At 48.0% G+C, this 16,750-nt stretch overlaps 1 protein-coding gene across 2 annotated transcripts in view; it reads left to right on the forward strand.

Annotated features, from left to right (window-relative positions):
* Window positions 1-16,593, forward strand: part of Lck (LCK proto-oncogene, Src family tyrosine kinase) — a 28,787-nt gene extending 12,194 nt beyond the window's left edge. Inside the window, exons 2-13 of one of the 2 annotated variants that reach the window (XM_042683672.1) lie at window positions 4,056-4,165; window positions 4,440-4,521; window positions 4,711-4,801; window positions 5,006-5,104; window positions 5,236-5,339; window positions 5,581-5,730; window positions 6,000-6,152; window positions 6,287-6,466; window positions 11,829-11,905; window positions 11,983-12,136; window positions 12,220-12,351; window positions 15,913-16,593. In XM_042683672.1, coding sequence (XP_042539606.1) covers window positions 4,061-4,165; window positions 4,440-4,521; window positions 4,711-4,801; window positions 5,006-5,104; window positions 5,236-5,339; window positions 5,581-5,730; window positions 6,000-6,152; window positions 6,287-6,466; window positions 11,829-11,905; window positions 11,983-12,136; window positions 12,220-12,351; window positions 15,913-16,115 — 1,530 coding nt within the window. In that variant the 5' untranslated portion in view covers window positions 4,056-4,060 and the 3' untranslated portion in view covers window positions 16,116-16,593. Of the gene's footprint in view, window positions 1-4,050; window positions 4,166-4,439; window positions 4,522-4,710; window positions 4,802-5,005; window positions 5,105-5,235; window positions 5,340-5,580; window positions 5,731-5,999; window positions 6,153-6,286; window positions 6,467-11,828; window positions 11,906-11,982; window positions 12,137-12,219; window positions 12,352-15,912 lie in introns of those variants that run through there. The other variant, XM_042683682.1, reaches the window with a different exon arrangement.
* The last annotated feature ends 157 nt before the right edge of the window (window positions 16,594-16,750 follow it).

Here is a 16,750-nt window from a genome sequence, read left to right on the forward strand (position 1 = left end):
GATGGCAGGCATGCCCCCACTGCACCCAGCTAGAGTGCTTCCCCTGTAATTGGAACAAGAACATGAGCTAGTCAGCGGCAAAGCACTTGCTTAGCAAGTACAACGACCTGGGCTTGATCCCTGGTACTGAAAAAGAAAAGACAAAAAAATTACAGTTTTTTAATAAAGCCCAAACAAACAAACAAAAAAAACCCCATAAGCCTTTCTCAGGTACCAATGGCTCATGCCTATAATCTTAGCTACTCAGGAGGCTGAAATCTGAGAATTACAGTTCAAAGCCAGCCTGGGCAGGAAAGTGTAGGACCCTTACCTCCAATTAACCATCAGAAGACCGGAAGTGGTGCTGTGGCTCAAGTTGTAGAGCACTAGCATAGAGCTGAAGAGTTCAGGGACAACGCCCAGGCCAAGTTCAAGCCCTGCGACCGACAAAGAATGTCCAGCCATTTGGTTGAGATGAAGTTTCACAAACAACTTCTTTTTCTCTTCCTCCTCCTCCATCTCCTCCTCCTTCTTTGCTAGGACTAGCCTCAAATCTATCTCCCAGGTATCATGAAATATATAAGGTCAATTAACACTCATATTCTAGGGAGATGCACATAATGAGTTGTGGTACCATAGAAGTTATGACTATCTCACTTGAAGAGATATGAACCTAATAAAATCTCCTTTCCCCACCCTCTCAAGTAAGGGTAGGTAGGGCCAAGTAAGCACTGGTGTCAGTTCTTCCCATGCTGTACCCTAAGCTGACAGTGTATGACAGTATGCAAGGTACTAAAAGGGAGGATGATTCTCCAACTGAAGAGAAAAAGCAAGACAGCATGATTTCTACAGAGTCACCCAGTAAATGTACAACAAGTATTTGAACAGAAGTCTCAGGACTCCAGGGCCTGTTTTAGAAGTTATTGTTTGTTTGTTTGTTTGCTTTGCCAGTTCTGGGGCTTGAACTCTGGGCCTGGGCACTGTCCCTGAGCTTCTTTTGCTCAAGGCTAGTACTCTACCACTTGAGCCATAGTGCCACTTCTGGCTTTTTTTGTGTATGTGGTACTGAGGAATCGAACCCAGGGCTTCATGCATGCTAGGCAAACACTCTACCACTAAGCCACATTCCCAGGCCATGTCTTTGAAGTTTTATCGACCAGAAACCTCCATTGTTCTCACCTCTTCTTAGACTGGTCTTAGATGAACAGCTCTAGTTATATTGTGTCCTAAATAAGTCATGTGGGTTTAGGCAGGCTTCTCCGAGCTCATCTGAAATCAGAGCCAAAATCAGCTGATATTCATCTGTATAGTCCCAGCTACCTGAGAGGCTGAGGCAGCAGGATCTATATCTAGATCAGTAATCATGGCACTCAGTGTATGGCTTGATGAGTGTGTTCTGAGTAAAATGTGGCAGAAGCCTGGGGACTGGAGAGGACAAAACACTGGGAGGGCTTCCCTGAAGAGGTGACATTTGAGCTGAGCTTTGAAGGTAGAGTGAAGAGTTCAGCAAGTGGACTAAAGAGTCCCAAATACAAAGGTGTGAGATAAGCCAATAGTGTGAGGGTGTTTAGGAAAGGCAAAGGACAGGCTGTGTGAACAGGTGCATGTGTGCCTGTGCCTCTGTGTGTGTGTGTGTATGTGTATGTGTGTGTGTCTGTCTGTATGTCTGTCTGTCTGTGTATATGTGTGTACAGCAGGAAGGACTGGAGGTTGATCGAAGATATGGTAAATGTATCACACTAGGACCAATGCTTTCCAAGAAGTTCCAAGGTACTGCAGGGAGGCCTAGGAGCTTCAGAGGGGAGTCCCCACTCTGCCTGTTGCAAAACAGATCCACTCTTATCTGCTGTGTCTATGGATTCTACTTTTCTGATTTTTGTTTTGTTTTGTTTTTTGTCGGTCGTGGGACCTGAACTCTGGGCCTGGGTGCTGTCCCTCAGCTCTTCAGCTCAAGGCTAGAGCTCTACCACTTGTGCCACAGCACCACTTCCAGCTTTTTCTGCTTATGTGGTGCTGAGGAATTGAACACAGGGTCTCATGCATGCAAGGCAAGCACTCTACCACTGAGCCACCTTCCCAGCCCATACTTTCCTGTTTTTGTTTTGTTTATCATTTTGGTGATATTCGGGTTTGCACTCAGGGCTTTATGATTTCACTTAGCTTTATACTCAGGCTGAGTTCTCTACCACTTGAACTATACCTCCACGTTCAACTTGTTGTTGGTTAATTAGAGACAAGAGTCTCCTGGCAATATCTGCTGGTCTGGCAGATCTCAGCTCTCAGCCTGTTTTTTGTTTTTTTTTTAAATTTTTTTATTGTAAAGCTACTATACAGAGGGTTACAGTTACATGAGCAAGGTAATGAGTACGTTTCCTATTGAGCATTGTTACCCCCTCCATTGTTTTCCCCCTACCATCCCTTCCCTCCCTACCTTCCCCGAAGTTTTTTTGTTTTTGTTTTGTTTTGTTTTTTTGTCTGTCATGGGACTTGAACCCTGGGCCTGAGCACTATCCCTCAGCTCTTTAGCCCAAGGCTACCACTTGAGCCACAACACCATTTCTGGTTTTCTATTGGTTTACTGGAGATAAGAGTTTCACAGCGTTTCTTGCCCATGCTGGCTTTGAACTGCGATCATCAGATCTCAGCTGCCTGCATAGCTAGGATTACAGGCGTGAGCCACCAGCTCTAGGCTGGGTTCTGCTTCTTAATTTTGTCTGACAAAAAGTTTCCACTGCTAAAATAGGCACACACACACAAATTACTACCAACAAGACCACTTAAGGTTTTTCTGTTAGTGAGAAGCAAAATCCTGTTAAGAAGGAACCCTCAGCCAGGCGTCAGTGGCTCATGCCTGTAATCCTAGCTACTCAAGAGGCTGAGATCTGAGGATCCCGGTTCAAAGCCAGCCCAGGCAGAAAATTCCCCATGAGACTCTTATCTCCAATTAACCACTCAAAAACTGGAAGTGGCACCATGGCTCAAGTGGTAGAGCACTAGCCTTGAACACAAAGAGGCTCAGGACAGCACCCAGGGCCCTGAGTTCAAGCACCACAACTGGCAAAAAAAAAAAAAAAGCAGGAACCCTCTGAATGTGACTGTGTGAATGCAGATGTGGGTGTGGGTAGAGAACAGAGACCAGAGTCTGACTCAGCTGCTCTGGCTGGACAGAGGCTGGAGAGAGAGTCATGATTAGGAGCAGGAGACAGAATCTTTTCTAGCAGGGGAGAATCCCATCAAAATAGAGCTCTCCCAGGGAACCCCTGGCTCAAGCTGAGATCATAGTTCTGGGGCAAGAAAGTCTGTGAGACTATTATCTCCAATTAACTACTAAAAAAGCTGAAATGCTAGCTTTGAGCACAAAAGCTCAAGGACAGCCAGCCAGGCCCTGGTAGCTTACACATATAATCTTATATAATCTTAGCTACTCTGAGGGCAGAGATCTGAGGATCAAGGTTCCAAGCCAACTTGGGTGGGAAAGTCCGTGGTACTCTAATCTCCAATAAACTGTTCAGAAAAAGCCAGAAGTGGTGCTGTGGTTCAAGTGGTGGAGCACTAGTCTTGAACACAAAAGGCCCAGGCCAAGTCCTAGGACTGGAGAAAAAAAAAGGCTCAGGGACAACTCCCAAGCCTTAAATTCAAGTCCCAGCACTGACACACATACAAACACACACACACACACACACACATACACACGGGTCTCCCTCTAAGAGCTTGTTGAAATGTTTGTGATCTCTATGAGGTGGTTCCCCAATCCGAACCCATAGGGGGTAGGGAGGCAGGAAGTGGGTAACTATACTAACAAAGGTGCCAGTGGCGGTTTGCCCATCCCAGGTGGGAGGGTGGGGCCTAGGGGGTTGGTCTAGGCCTGGTGTGAATTTACATGTGATAGAGGGAACACTAGTCAAGGGCTAGGATTCCCCCATTTCAGCAACTCTGTGGCTGGTGAATGGGGGCCTCTGAGCTGATAGTCTCTAGGAACTTTGGAAAGTCCCAGGGCCAGGCCCTAGGATGTCTTCTGATGTTGGTGAGTCACGGTTCTAGAGGGAGCTTCTTCAGCCCCCTCTCTGTTCCCTCAGGGACCATGGGCTGTAGCTGCAGCTCAAACCCTGAAGATGACTGGATGGAAAACATTGATGTGTGTGAGAACTGCCATTATCCCATAGTGCCACTGGACATCAAGACCACGGTAAGAGGCAAGATTGGCGGGGTGAGAGCCAGGTGGGTGTGCACCCTAGGGAAAGAAATGAGCCACTGCTATAAACCCTTGAATACAGAGCAGCCCCTCTTTCTCTGGAATGTAGTGACAGAGGAAAAGTCACTCTCCTAAGGTCACATAGCAAGTACAAATATAGTTGGCCAATTCAGCCAGATTGGAGAAAAGGAGTGAAGGCAGAAGAGCGGGGAAACAGGGTCTCATCAATCTTCTTTCTTGGACCCCATTTTCATCCCCTACTCCACAGCTGCCCCTCAGGAATGGCTCTGAAGTTCGGGACCCACTGGTCACCTATGAAGGCTCGAATCCACCAGCTTCTCCACTGCAAGGTGACTCCAGACAGCATAAGGGTGTGGATCCCTGGCTGCTGGCCGTGTCTCCCTGTCTCCCTCATCTACTCTCTACCCTGTCCTGCCTTTCTTGATCCCAATCTTGTCTCCGGTCCTGTGATTCCAGAACGTCTCCATCCTCCCTGCCAACCCCAAGCCATTTCTCCTTGACACTCCCTGTCTTTACAGACAACCTGGTCATCGCTCTGCACAGCTATGAGCCCTCCCACGACGGAGACCTGGGCTTCGAGCAGGGCGAACAGCTGCGCATCTTAGAGCAGTGAGTGATCTTTTACCCACTCACCCTGCGAGGGGCCGGGCCCGGCTCTCTCGGCCCTCCTGCAGCCCTTGGCTGATGGCCCTGAGCTTGGGATAAGGGCTTTGGGGTCAGAATGGGAGGCTCCAGAGTGCTGATGGGGGACGGGGTGGGACTGGGGTTCCCTGAGAGACGCCCTGCCGATCGCCTCCATGACTCCACCATCAGGAGCGGCGAATGGTGGAAGGCGCAGTCCCTGACCACCGGCCGGGAAGGTTTCATCCCCTTCAACTTCGTGGCCAAAGCCAACAGCTTGGAGCCTGAGCCGTGAGTGGGGCCCCGTCGTGGGGGTGCGTGGGGAGCCTGTGCAAGGTAGGAGTGGCCCTGTGATTGATTGCCTGAGGGGGATGGAAGAGGGACCGGTCCAAAGCCCATGCATTCCCTTCTGCCCTGCGCAGCTGGTTCTTCAAGAACCTGGGCCGCAAGGACGCAGAGCGGCAGCTTCTGGCGCCTGGGAACACGCACGGCTCCTTCCTGATCCGGGAGAGCGAGAGCACCGCGGGTGAGCGGCTGGGCGGGGCTCTGCGGGGCGGGGCTTCTGGTCTGTGGGCGGGGTCGCAGTGGGCGGGGTCTCGGTGGGGGCGGATACGATCCCAGTCTGACTACTGCACTGGGCGAAGAGATGCTGGAGGGTTGAGCCCCTGTTAAAGGCAGGTGGTGGCAGCTGTGACTCACAGAGACCACCTCTTCCTCTCTTTTGCGTTTGATCGTTCATTCATCCGTCCATCCATTCTCTTGTTCAGGATCCTTTTCACTGTCAGTCCGGGATTTCGACCAGAACCAGGGAGAGGTGGTGAAACATTACAAGATCCGTAACCTGGACAATGGCGGCTTCTACATCTCCCCTCGCATCACTTTTACCGGCCTGCATGAACTGGTCCGCCATTACACCAGTGAGCCCTGGCAGGAACCCCTTAACTCTGTCCTGTCAGCTTGTCACCCATTAGTCATTCTCAGGGGTGCCCTCCCATCATCTTCCAGGGTACGTCTTCATTACCCGCAGGGGGTAAGGTGCAGTACCCGATCCTACAGCCCCAGACGTCAGATGACAGACCCATCAATCTATTTTCACCAGGATGAGATCTTGGAAAGGATCTTGGGGCACGGGGGGAGGGGGCAGCCTCACATATTGACAGCCCTCTCCTCTCCTCGGTCCTCACAGATGCTTCTGACGGGCTGTGCACGCGGTTGAGCCGTCCCTGTCAGACCCAGAAGCCCCAGAAACCATGGTGGGAGGACGAGTGGGAGGTTCCCAGGGAGAGTCTGAAGCTGGTGGAGCGACTGGGGGCTGGCCAGTTCGGGGAGGTGTGGATGGGTGAGTGTGGCCTTCCAGGACGGCTGGGAAAGAGGGGAGGATATGCCCACCAAGATAGTGTCTGACACAGTGCCCAGTGGCCTACCAAGGGCCTGGGCTCTGCAGCTTCTGCAATCCCTCCTGCCCTCACCCAGGGTACTACAATGGGCACACGAAGGTGGCAGTGAAGAGCCTGAAGCAAGGCAGCATGTCACCCGATGCCTTCCTGGCCGAGGCCAACCTCATGAAGCAGCTACAGCACCAGCGCCTGGTCAGGCTGTATGCAGTGGTCACCCAGGAGCCCATCTACATCATCACGGAATACATGGAGAATGGTAGGTGCTACAGCCATTCTTGGCCGCTCGGGGTCGCTGTTGTCTCTTTCCTCTGGACTCTGGGTCTCTAGAGAAGCTTTCCTGGGTTTCTAAGATTCATCTCCAGAGGAGAGAAAATGAAGTGGTATGAGTCTGGTAGAGAACCTCGCCTAAGGTGTCAGGAGAACATTTGCCCTGATTTTCTCTGACCTGCGGTTCCTTTTGCTTTCTTCCAAGACCTATCTGATCTCAGGATGCTTGATCTCAGAAAATGAGGGATTTCTAGCCCCATTTCTCTTCCCTCTGCCTTGAGCATTGGCAGGGAAAATTTGCCCCAAAGACTCTTTTTTAATTCTGGGTGAACCCTCTCCACTTACTTGGACATCTTCTGGGCAGAGTGAGAATCCCAATAATAAGATAGACACATAGGCTATGCACCAGTGCCTCCGGCCTATAATATTAGGTACTCAAGAGGCTGAGATTAGAGGATCATGGTTCAAAGCCAGCCCAGCCAGACAAATCCAAGGGACTCTCCAATTAACCAGCAAAAATTTGAAAGTGGAGGTGTGGCTTAAGTATTAGAGTACTAGCTTTAAAAAAAAATTTTTTTTTTTTTTGGTTAGTTGTAGGGCTTGAACTCAGGGCCTGGGCCACTATCCTTGAGCACTTTTTTTGCTCAAGGCTAGTGCTCTACCACTTTGAGCCACAGCAGTACTTCTGGTTTTCGGGTGGTTAACTGGAGATAAGAGTGTCACAGACTATCTTGCCTAGGCTGGCTTTGAACCATGATACTCTGGTCACAACCTCCTGAGTAGCTAGGAATAAGGTATGAGCCACCAGTGCCCAGCTAGAGCACCAGCTTTGAGTGGAAAAAGAATATAAGCAAGAGTGGGAGGCCCTGAGTTCAAGCTCCAATATTATTACTAAAAAAGCAAAAGAAAAAAAGAGGAGGGGGCTGGGAATGTGGCTTAGTGGTAAAGTGCATAAAGCACTGGGTTCAATTCCTCACATACACAGAAAAAGCCAGAAGAGGCACTGTGGCTCAAGTGGTAGAGTGTTAGCCTTGAGCAAAAGAAGCTCAGGGACAGTGCCTAGCCCTTGAGTTCAAGTCCCAGGACTGGAAAAAATATGTGTGTGTGTGTGTGTGTGTGTGTGTGTGTGTGTGTGTGTGTGTGTGTTTCTAGACTCAGCTTTAATCACACTGATTTGCTGGATACAATATGAACTATATCTAATACTAATTTCCCTAAGAACAACAACAGAAATCTAAAGGGCTCATCCTGAAATAATATAGTATATCCATCTAGAGCCCTAGAGTCTGACTGCTTGGTGAGAGTTATGGATTTGGGTTAATCACATTGCTTCTTCTGCCATGGTTTTCTTACCTGCAAAATGCTGGTGCAAATCGAATAGCAACTTCCTTGATGGGGCTTTGTAAGGATGAATTAGGACAGTACTGACCCTAAATTTGTCCTAATCTGGCTCATTTGATAACAAGCTGTTTAATTGGCTAGTGGGATATGGAAATTTCAAATAGGTTTTATCATGGGTGCCAATTTCTTTTTTGTGTGCTCTACCACTTAAGCTACAGTTCCACTTCTGACTTTTTTTTTGTAATAAATTGGTGATAAGAATCACACAAACTTTCCTGCCCAGGCTGGCTTTGAACTAGCATCCTCAGAGCTGAGCTTCTTGAATAGCTAGGGTTACAGGTGTGAGCCACCAGCCCTCCACTATGGGTACCAATTTCTTTGTAGTGCTAGGTTGGGAAAGATTCTGAGGTTCATTGGAAGTTCATTGGAATTGATAGGGATATCTGCAGTTAATCAAGTGGTAGTATATGGACACAAATTTGATGTGTCTGAATGTGTGTGTGTGTATGCGCGTGCGCGCTAGTGCTTGTGTGCTGGTTCTGAAGCATTTTTGTTGTGGTTGTTGGTCCTGGGCCTTGAAATCGGGGCCTGGTCACTGTCCCTGAGCTCTTTTTTTTTTTTTTTTTTTTTGTTGGTCGTGGGGCTTGAACTCTGGGCCTGGCCGCTGTCCCTCAGCTCTTCAGCTCAAGGCGAGTGCTCTACCACTTGAGCTACAGCGCCACTTCCGGTTTTTCTGATGGTTTATTGGAGATAGGAGTCTCACGGTCTCTCCTGCCCGGGCTGGCTTTGAACCGCGATCCTCAGATCTCAGCCTCCTGAGTAGCTAGGATTACAGGCGTGAGCCACCAGCGCCCGGCTCCCTGAGCTCTTTTTTCTCAAAGCTAGCACTCTGCCACTTTGAGCCACAGTACCACGAACAGTTTTCTGGTGGTTAATTGGAGATAAGAGTCTCACATCACAGGTTTTTCTGCCTGGACTGGCTTTGAATGATGATCCGTAGATCTCAGCCTCCTAAGTAGTTAAGATTATAGGTATTTGGCGCTGGGAAGGTGGCTCAGTGGTAGAGTGCTTGCCATGCATGCATGAGGCTCTGGGTTTGATTCTTCAGCACCACACAAGCAGAAAAAGCCGAAAGTGGGGCTGAGGCTCAAGTGGTAGAGCACTGGTCTACAGCTGAAGAGCTGGGGGACAGCACCCAGGACCAGAGTTCAGGCCTCACAACCAACAACAACAACAAAAAAGATTATAGGTATGAGCCACCAGCACCTGTCTAGTTCTGAAGCTTGAACTCAAGGCCTTACACTCTTGCTTTGTTCATGGCTGGAGCTTTACCTCTCAGGCCAAATCTCTATTTCTGGCTTTTTTTTTTCTGGTTAATTGGAAGTAAGAATCTCATGAACATCCCTGCCTAGGCTGGCCTTTCACTATAATTCTTAGATCATAGCTCCCTGAGTAGCTAGGATTATAGGAATGAGCCACCAGTGCCTAGGCTGAGTCCTTTTGTCTTTGGTGACTAATTTAGCACTTCTGGTAGGGACAGTCAGCCTATGGGGTTTCGTCTCTTAGGAAGGGGTGAGTACCCAGCAGCATCTATCATGGACTTCTTTACAGCTTCCCTCTAGTGCCAGAGAGGTGATCCCTCAGGCCTCTAGATCCACTTTCCATTCAGTTCAGTACTGGGCACTGGAAAATTGGATGGATGAGACAAGATTCATTTTGGGGGGACAGCAGTAGGGTATCAACACACAGCTTCATACTCCTTTCTCATTTAGCTTTCTTGCTAAGGCTGTTTTTCTACTACTTGAGTCATACCTCCACTTCTAGCTTTTTGCTAGTTAGCTGAAGGTAAGAGTCTTTTGGCTTTGTTTGCCCAGCTATTCAAACCCTGATTTTCGTACCTCAGTTTCCTGAATAGCTATGATTATAGGTGTGAGCCACTGGTACCCAGCTGAAACAAGACTTGCTGTCAAGGAAACCTGATTTTAGTTATTATAGATACTGAGAAAACCAGTTTGTGCCAGCATGCCATAGGAATGTAGAAGATGATGCAATGTATTACTCCTGGTAGGAGGCTTCCTAGAAGAGCAGTCTGGCTGAATCATGAAGGTAAAGCAAACATTTTTAGCAGACAAGGATAAAATAGAAATTTATCTAATGGGCTATGAAGAATACTCTATAAAGAATCTGGGGGGGTGGGGGGCATTGGTGGCTCACACCTATAATCTTAGCCATTTACCAAGCTAAGATCTGAAGATCACAGTTTGAAGCCAGCCCAGGCAAGAAAAATTTGTGAGACTCATATCTCTAAATAACCACCAAAATCTGGAAAGAGAGCTGTGATTTAAGATGTGGAGCATACATAGAATTCACAAACCGTATAGACCATGATAATGACAATTTGCCTTTGAAAGTTAAAATGTGTTTGTGACTCTAGGTATCACTATTCCACAATACTATGAAATATGTAAAAAATTACATAATCACCTAATCTCAAAAAAAGTGAGAGAAGCCGGGCGCTGGTGGCTCACGCCTGTAATCCTAGCTACTCAGGAGGCTGAGATCTGAGGATCGAGGTTCAAAGCCAGCCCGGGCAGGAGAGACCGTGAGACTCCTATCTCCAATAAACCACCAGAAAACCGGAAGTGGCGCTGTAGCTCAAGTGGTAGAGCGCTCACCTTGAGCTGAAGAGCTGAGGGACAGCGCCCAGGCCCACAGTTCAAGCCCCACGGCCAACAAAAAAAAAAAAAAAGTGAGAGAAGGGATGGGTTAAGAGAGGTGGGTGACAATGTTGTCAGACACTTTGTACTCATATACTGTTTTGTAGAATGGGAACTTCTTTGTACAACTACATAAAGATTAAAAAAAAAAAAAAAAGAGGCCAAGCACCGGTGGCTCACATCTATAATCCTAGTTACTTAGGAAGCTGAGATCTGAGGATATGGTTTAAAGCCAGCCCCGGCAGGAAAGCTGAGACTCTTATATCCAATAAACCACTAGAAAACTGGAAATGGCACTTTGGCTCAAGTGGTAGAGTGCTAGCCTTGAGCTGAAGAGCTGAGGGATAGTGCCCAAGCCCAGAGTTCAAGTCCCATGACTGACAAAAAAAAAAAAAAAAAAAAGAGGTAGAACATAGCCTTGAGTCAAAAAAAGAAAAAAATGTTCAGGGACAGTGTCCAGGCCCTAAGTTCAAGTTCTAGGACCAGCACACACACACACACACACACACACACACACACACACACACACACACACACACACACACACACACACACACACACACACACACACACAGAATTTGAAAAGTGTCCCTGTTGGGTAGAGTGAGAAAGGCAGGGTAGGGGAAAAGTCTAAGAGTGGACCACATAGGGCTTTGGATGCCCAGTTGAAGAGTTTGGACTCTGCCCTATTACTGACTAGAGGCCAATAGATCCCTTAAGTGGTACCTCATTCCAGCCTGCCAAAAAAGGCCTTCCCACATCCCAAGCATCCTCATCCTGAACAGATATGCTTCACTTTTTTCTTCCTTCCTTCCCTCCTTCCTCCCCTTCCTCCCTCCTTCCTCCCCTCCCTCCCTCCTTCCTCCCCTCCCTCCTTCCTTCCTTCCCTCCCTCCCTCCCTCCCTCCCTCCCTTCCCTTCTTTCTTTCTTTTCTGTCAGTTGTGGGGCTTGAACTCAGGGCCTAGGCACTGTCCTTGAGCATCTTTGTGCTCAAGGCTAATGCTCTACCACTTGAGCCATAGCACCACTTCCATTTTTCTGGTGTTTTATTGGAGATAAGAGGATTCTCACAGGGACTTTCCTGTCTGGGCTGGCTTTGAACCATGATACTCAGAGCTCAGCCTCCTGAGTAGCTAGGATTATAGGCATGAGCACCAGGACCTGGCACACTTCATTTCTTATTCTTCCTTTCTACAAGTCAGGTACCACTTCCAGAATCCACATAGGTTAAGATGGGTCTAAGGACCTCCCCGTGGGCACCATGTGCCAACAAATCTTTGCTTCTGTCCACAGGGAGCCTGGTGGATTTCCTCAAGACCTCCTCAGGCATCAAGTTGACCATCAACAAACTACTGGACATGGCAGCTCAAGTAAGGGGATTGGTGAGGGGCTGGGAATGTGTACAGGCCAGTGGGGTGAGGACTGCTCACCTATATTTGTCCTGTAGATTGCAGAAGGCATGGCATTCATTGAAGAGCAGAACTACATCCATCGTGACCTAAGGGCTGCCAACATCTTGGTGTCTGACACCCTAAGCTGTAAGATCGCAGACTTCGGCCTAGCACGTCTGATTGAAGACAATGAGTATACAGCCAGGGAGGGTAGGTGTGGGCTAGGAAGGAGGGCTGGAGCCTGCAGGGTCTGACCAGGCAGACCCAGGAGACCTTACTCTGTGTCCTTCCAGGGGCCAAATTTCCCATTAAGTGGACAGCACCAGAAGCCATTAACTACGGGACCTTCACCATCAAGTCAGATGTGTGGTCTTTTGGGATCCTGCTGACAGAGATTGTCACCCATGGCCGCATCCCTTACCCAGGTCAGTACCATGGGGAAGAAATTGAAAGGTCCATGAATCTGGAAGGTCAGAGAATCTGTTCTCCCACTCACTGGGTCCCAGGCTCAGAATCTGAAACTTTTAGCTCGCTTCTCCTCTATCCTCTCAGGGAAATGATTTCAACATCAAGACTGGCTTCCTGCTCTGGATCTGTATCTTCTTCTCCCTTCAGTAACCCAGTTCTGGTACTGGCTGCCTAGAATGGTAGAAGTGGATGTAGCCTCTGTGGCCAGAGGCCTGCTCTTGTGTGTGTGTGTGTGTGTGTGTGTGTAGCTGTCTCCAAACTATTTTTGGCTCAAGGCTCTACCACTTGAATCACAGCTCCACTTCTGTTTTTTGTTTGTTTGTTTGTTTTGTTTTGCTCATTAACTGGAGGTTAGAGTCTCATGGACTTTCCTGCCTGGGCTGGCTTCAAATGGTGATCCTCAGATCTCAGCCTGCTGAGTAGCTAGGATTACAGGCATGAACCACTGGAGCTCCTCGCTCTCTCTCCCCCTCTCCCTTTCCTTCTCTCTCTCTCTCTTTTTCTCTCTCGCATTCTCTCTCTCTTCCCTTTCTTCTTTCCTCTCCCTCTCCCTGACTTTTTCTCTCCTCTCTCTCTCCTCTCTTTCTCCTTTCCTTCCCTCCTTCCTTTGGTGGCAGTACTGGGGCTTAACCTTAGGGCCTCATGCTCTTGCTTAGCTTTTTTGCTCAAGACTGGTATACTACCACTTTAACCACACTTCCACTTACAGCCTTTTGCTGGTTAATTAGAGATAGGAGTCTCATGATTTATTTTCCTGGACTGGCTTTGAACTACAATCCTTAGATCTCATTGCTAGGAAGCTCTGGGGAAAGAAGACACCATACTTGGTATGAGAGAGAGAGAGAGTGTGTACTGAGGCTTGAACCCAGGGAGAGAGAGAGAGAGAAAGAGAAAGAGAGAGAGTGTGTACTGGGGCTTGAACTCAGGGCCTGGGTGCCATAATAACAATAAAATTTATAAAACAAAAAGAGGAAAACAGGTAGAAAAAATGTGATAAATGGCAGTTGACATATGACATTGGGGTCAGGGACAAGATGAGGAAAAGCAGAGACAGTGAACTTCATCTGTTCTAGCCGATGATCCCCATTAAGATATGGAAGGGTCCAAAACACAGATCTTTTATTTTTTTTTTCCAAGAGAAGCCAAAAGTTGATGTTTTAGAAAACTCGGCTTACTTCTAAATATATGTGATTCAATTTGTTTTACAATAACAAATGAACCAAACTGAAGTGTGTGGGCTATATATAGGCTGAGTTTAGTCTCTGGCTGAACACTTGACTCTAGCTACAGATGTTTGGTACTCTGGCCTCCATCTTTTGATGACCTAATTTTAAAGTATGGGAGACCCAAAGGTAAATGCCTCACAGAAGCCAGGCCTGGGTAAAAGGGGAGGAGTTGTCTCTTTTGACCAAGGTCTAGTCCCAAGCTTTGCAGAAATAAAACTAGTTTGCCAGGAACAAAGTTGAGTCTTTGGGGACCATTTGCCTTTGTCCTCTCTCAAGAGACTAAAGGAGAAACCAGTGGTTGCATGGGTAATTGAGGAACATCTGTGTTATTGTTATCACCACTCTGTTCCTCAGAGCAGCTCTTCTGAGATCTATAGGACAGAAGCTCGTTCTGCAGTACCTTGAAACAACCAAAACCTATTTTATCTGGGTCATGGTGTACGTGTTGGGGTAGGGAGATGGGTGGACCTTCTCAGCCCAAGGCAGAGTCTACTCTGCTGGAGCCTAGGGTCAATCTGGTGTCTTGATGCACATCTGATGTACCAAGTGTCAAAGCTAGAGGTGTCCTACCATGGGTATACCCTGGCTATGGGCTCCCTGAGTCCTAACCACTCCATCATTCTCTTCACAATAATTACAGATACCTGTTATGAAGGATCTCCTGTCCAGCCACTATACCTAGTACAGGTGTGTGTGTGCATGTCTGTGTCAGGACACTATACTTGGTACTTGAGTGTGTGTGTGTGTGTGTGTGTGTGTGTACTGGGGCTTGAATTCAGGGCCTGGGTGCCCTGTTATCAAGGATAACATTCTACAGCTCTACCGCTTGAGCCACACCTCCACTTCTGTTTTGTTGTTTTTTGCTGGTCAATTGGAGCTAACACGCTCACAAACTTCCCTGCCTGGGCTGCTTAAAACTTCAATCCTTAGATCATAGCCTCCTGAGTAGCTAGGATTACAAGTGTAAGCCACCAGCATCCAGCCATACTTGGTGCTTTATGTCACTATCTCACTTGCATCTTATAACCACTCAGAAAATCTACTTTCCAGACGTGGAAACTGAGGCTTACAGAAATGTCTCAGTTTGGATTCTAGAGCTAAATGTGTTGTTGAAGATATAATGTATGGGGCTGGGAAGGTGGCTCAGTAGTAGAGCGCTTGCCTTGCATGCCTGAGGCCCTGGGTTCGATTCCTCAGCACCACATAAGCAAAAAGAAAAAAGCCGGAAGTGGCACTGTGGCTCAAGTGGTAGAGTGCTAGCCTTGAGTTGAAGAGCTGAGGGACAGCGCCCAGGCCCAGAGTTCAGGCCCCACGATCGGACCCCCCCCCCAAAAAAAAGATATAATGTATATCAAAAAAGATATAATGTATATCAAATGGTAAGGTACTTCAAATGGACTGCCATCCAGGAGGTTCTGCCAGTGTGGGCTATCATGGATGAAGACCAGTGTCTGTGCGGATTAGTCTTCACAACATTTCATTAAATATTCTGCATATCACCTATGTTATTTGGGTTTCTGCTAAAGTCAACTTAAAAAGAGGAAATGGCGGGCTGGGAAGGTGGCTCAGTGGTAGAGCGCTTGCCTTGCATGCATGAGGCCCTGGATTTGATTCCCCAGCACCACATAAGCAAAAAGAAAAAACACCAGAAGTGGCGCTGTGGCTCAAGTGGTAGAGTGCTAGCCTTGAGCTAAAGAGCTGAGGGACAGCGCCCAAGCCCAGAGTTCAGGCCCCACGACCGGACCCCCCCAAAAAAAAAAAAAAAAGAGGAAATGGCTGGGAATGTGGCTTAGTGGTAGAGTACTTGCCTAGCATGCATGAAGGCCTGGGTTTAATTCCTCAGTACCACAAAAACAGAAAAAGCTGGAAGGGGCACTGTGCTAGTGGTAGAGTGCTAGCCTTGAGCAAAAGAACTCAGGCCCTGAGTTCAAGCCCCAAGACTGGCAAAAAAAAAGGAAATGCTTCTTTTGGCTCACAGTTTCAAGGATCTGTTTATTTGGGTCTGTGGTCAGGCAGCATTTCATGTTGAGGAGCAAACTGCTCAACTTATGGCAACCAAGAAATAAAGTGAGGCAGAGAGGGGCTGTGGTCCCAGTATGGCTCTCAAGGGTAGGTCCCAATAATCTAACTTCCTCCCACTAGACTCCACCCACTAAAGGTTCCCTGGCTTCCCACTGGGTTGGGAACCAGACCTTTAACACATAGATCTTTGGAGGACATTCAAGGTACAAACTTTGCCTAGGGATCTCCAAAGCCTGAAGACTTGATGACTTTTCTCCCATCAACCTCCAGGGATGACCAATCCTGAGGTGATTCAGAACCTGGAGCGAGGCTATCGAATGGTGCGTCCTGACAACTGTCCAGAGGAGCTGTACCACCTCATGATGATGTGCTGGAAGGAACGCCCAGAGGAGCGGCCCACCTTTGACTACCTGCGCAGTGTGCTGGAGGACTTCTTCACAGCCACAGAAGGCCAATATCAGCCTCAGCCTTGACAGATCTAGCTGCCTGGGGCCCTTCCCCTGTCTTAACACCCTAGTTTGGAGAGGTGGAGCTTTTGTGCCATACCAGTGGGACCTATGCACATCTGGACTGCACATGACTCTTGCCTATGTGCAACACACACACACACACACACACACACACACACACACACACACACACAATCTTGTGTCTTTTACACATATCCCCTGGTTGTGTGGGCTCTTCACATGCATCTTCTATGTGTGGGACCCACGCATGTATGTCTTAGACATTGTCTAAAATGTCTCTGAATCCTCCTGTTTCCCAAGACAGAGAGAGAGGAGAGGCTACGACTGATTCCTGCTTCTGCCACCAGTGTCTTTCCTCAGGTCATCTAGAAGCTCTTTGTAAGCTGGGATCTTTCCTAATGCCTCTGTGTGCCCTACCTCTGTGCCCGGCACACACACCAGGAGCTCAATAAATGTCTGTTCATAAAGGCTCTGCATCTCTTGGCTGCACTCCACATATTTTTCTTTTGGGGAAAAGTAGGGTTCAGAAGATGGAAATTTGGAAATTCTGACTTGGGATATGAGAAGGGATGAATGGATGCCTAGGTTTTTTTCCAGCCCTGATGCTTCTGAGGCCTAAAAGGCTTACCCTGTAACTC

The sequence above is a fragment of the Dipodomys spectabilis genome, unplaced genomic scaffold (assembly GCF_019054845.1).
Source record: "Dipodomys spectabilis isolate Male_0828 unplaced genomic scaffold, ASM1905484v1 ptg000002l, whole genome shotgun sequence".
Classification (NCBI taxonomy): domain Eukaryota; kingdom Metazoa; phylum Chordata; class Mammalia; order Rodentia; family Heteromyidae; genus Dipodomys; species Dipodomys spectabilis.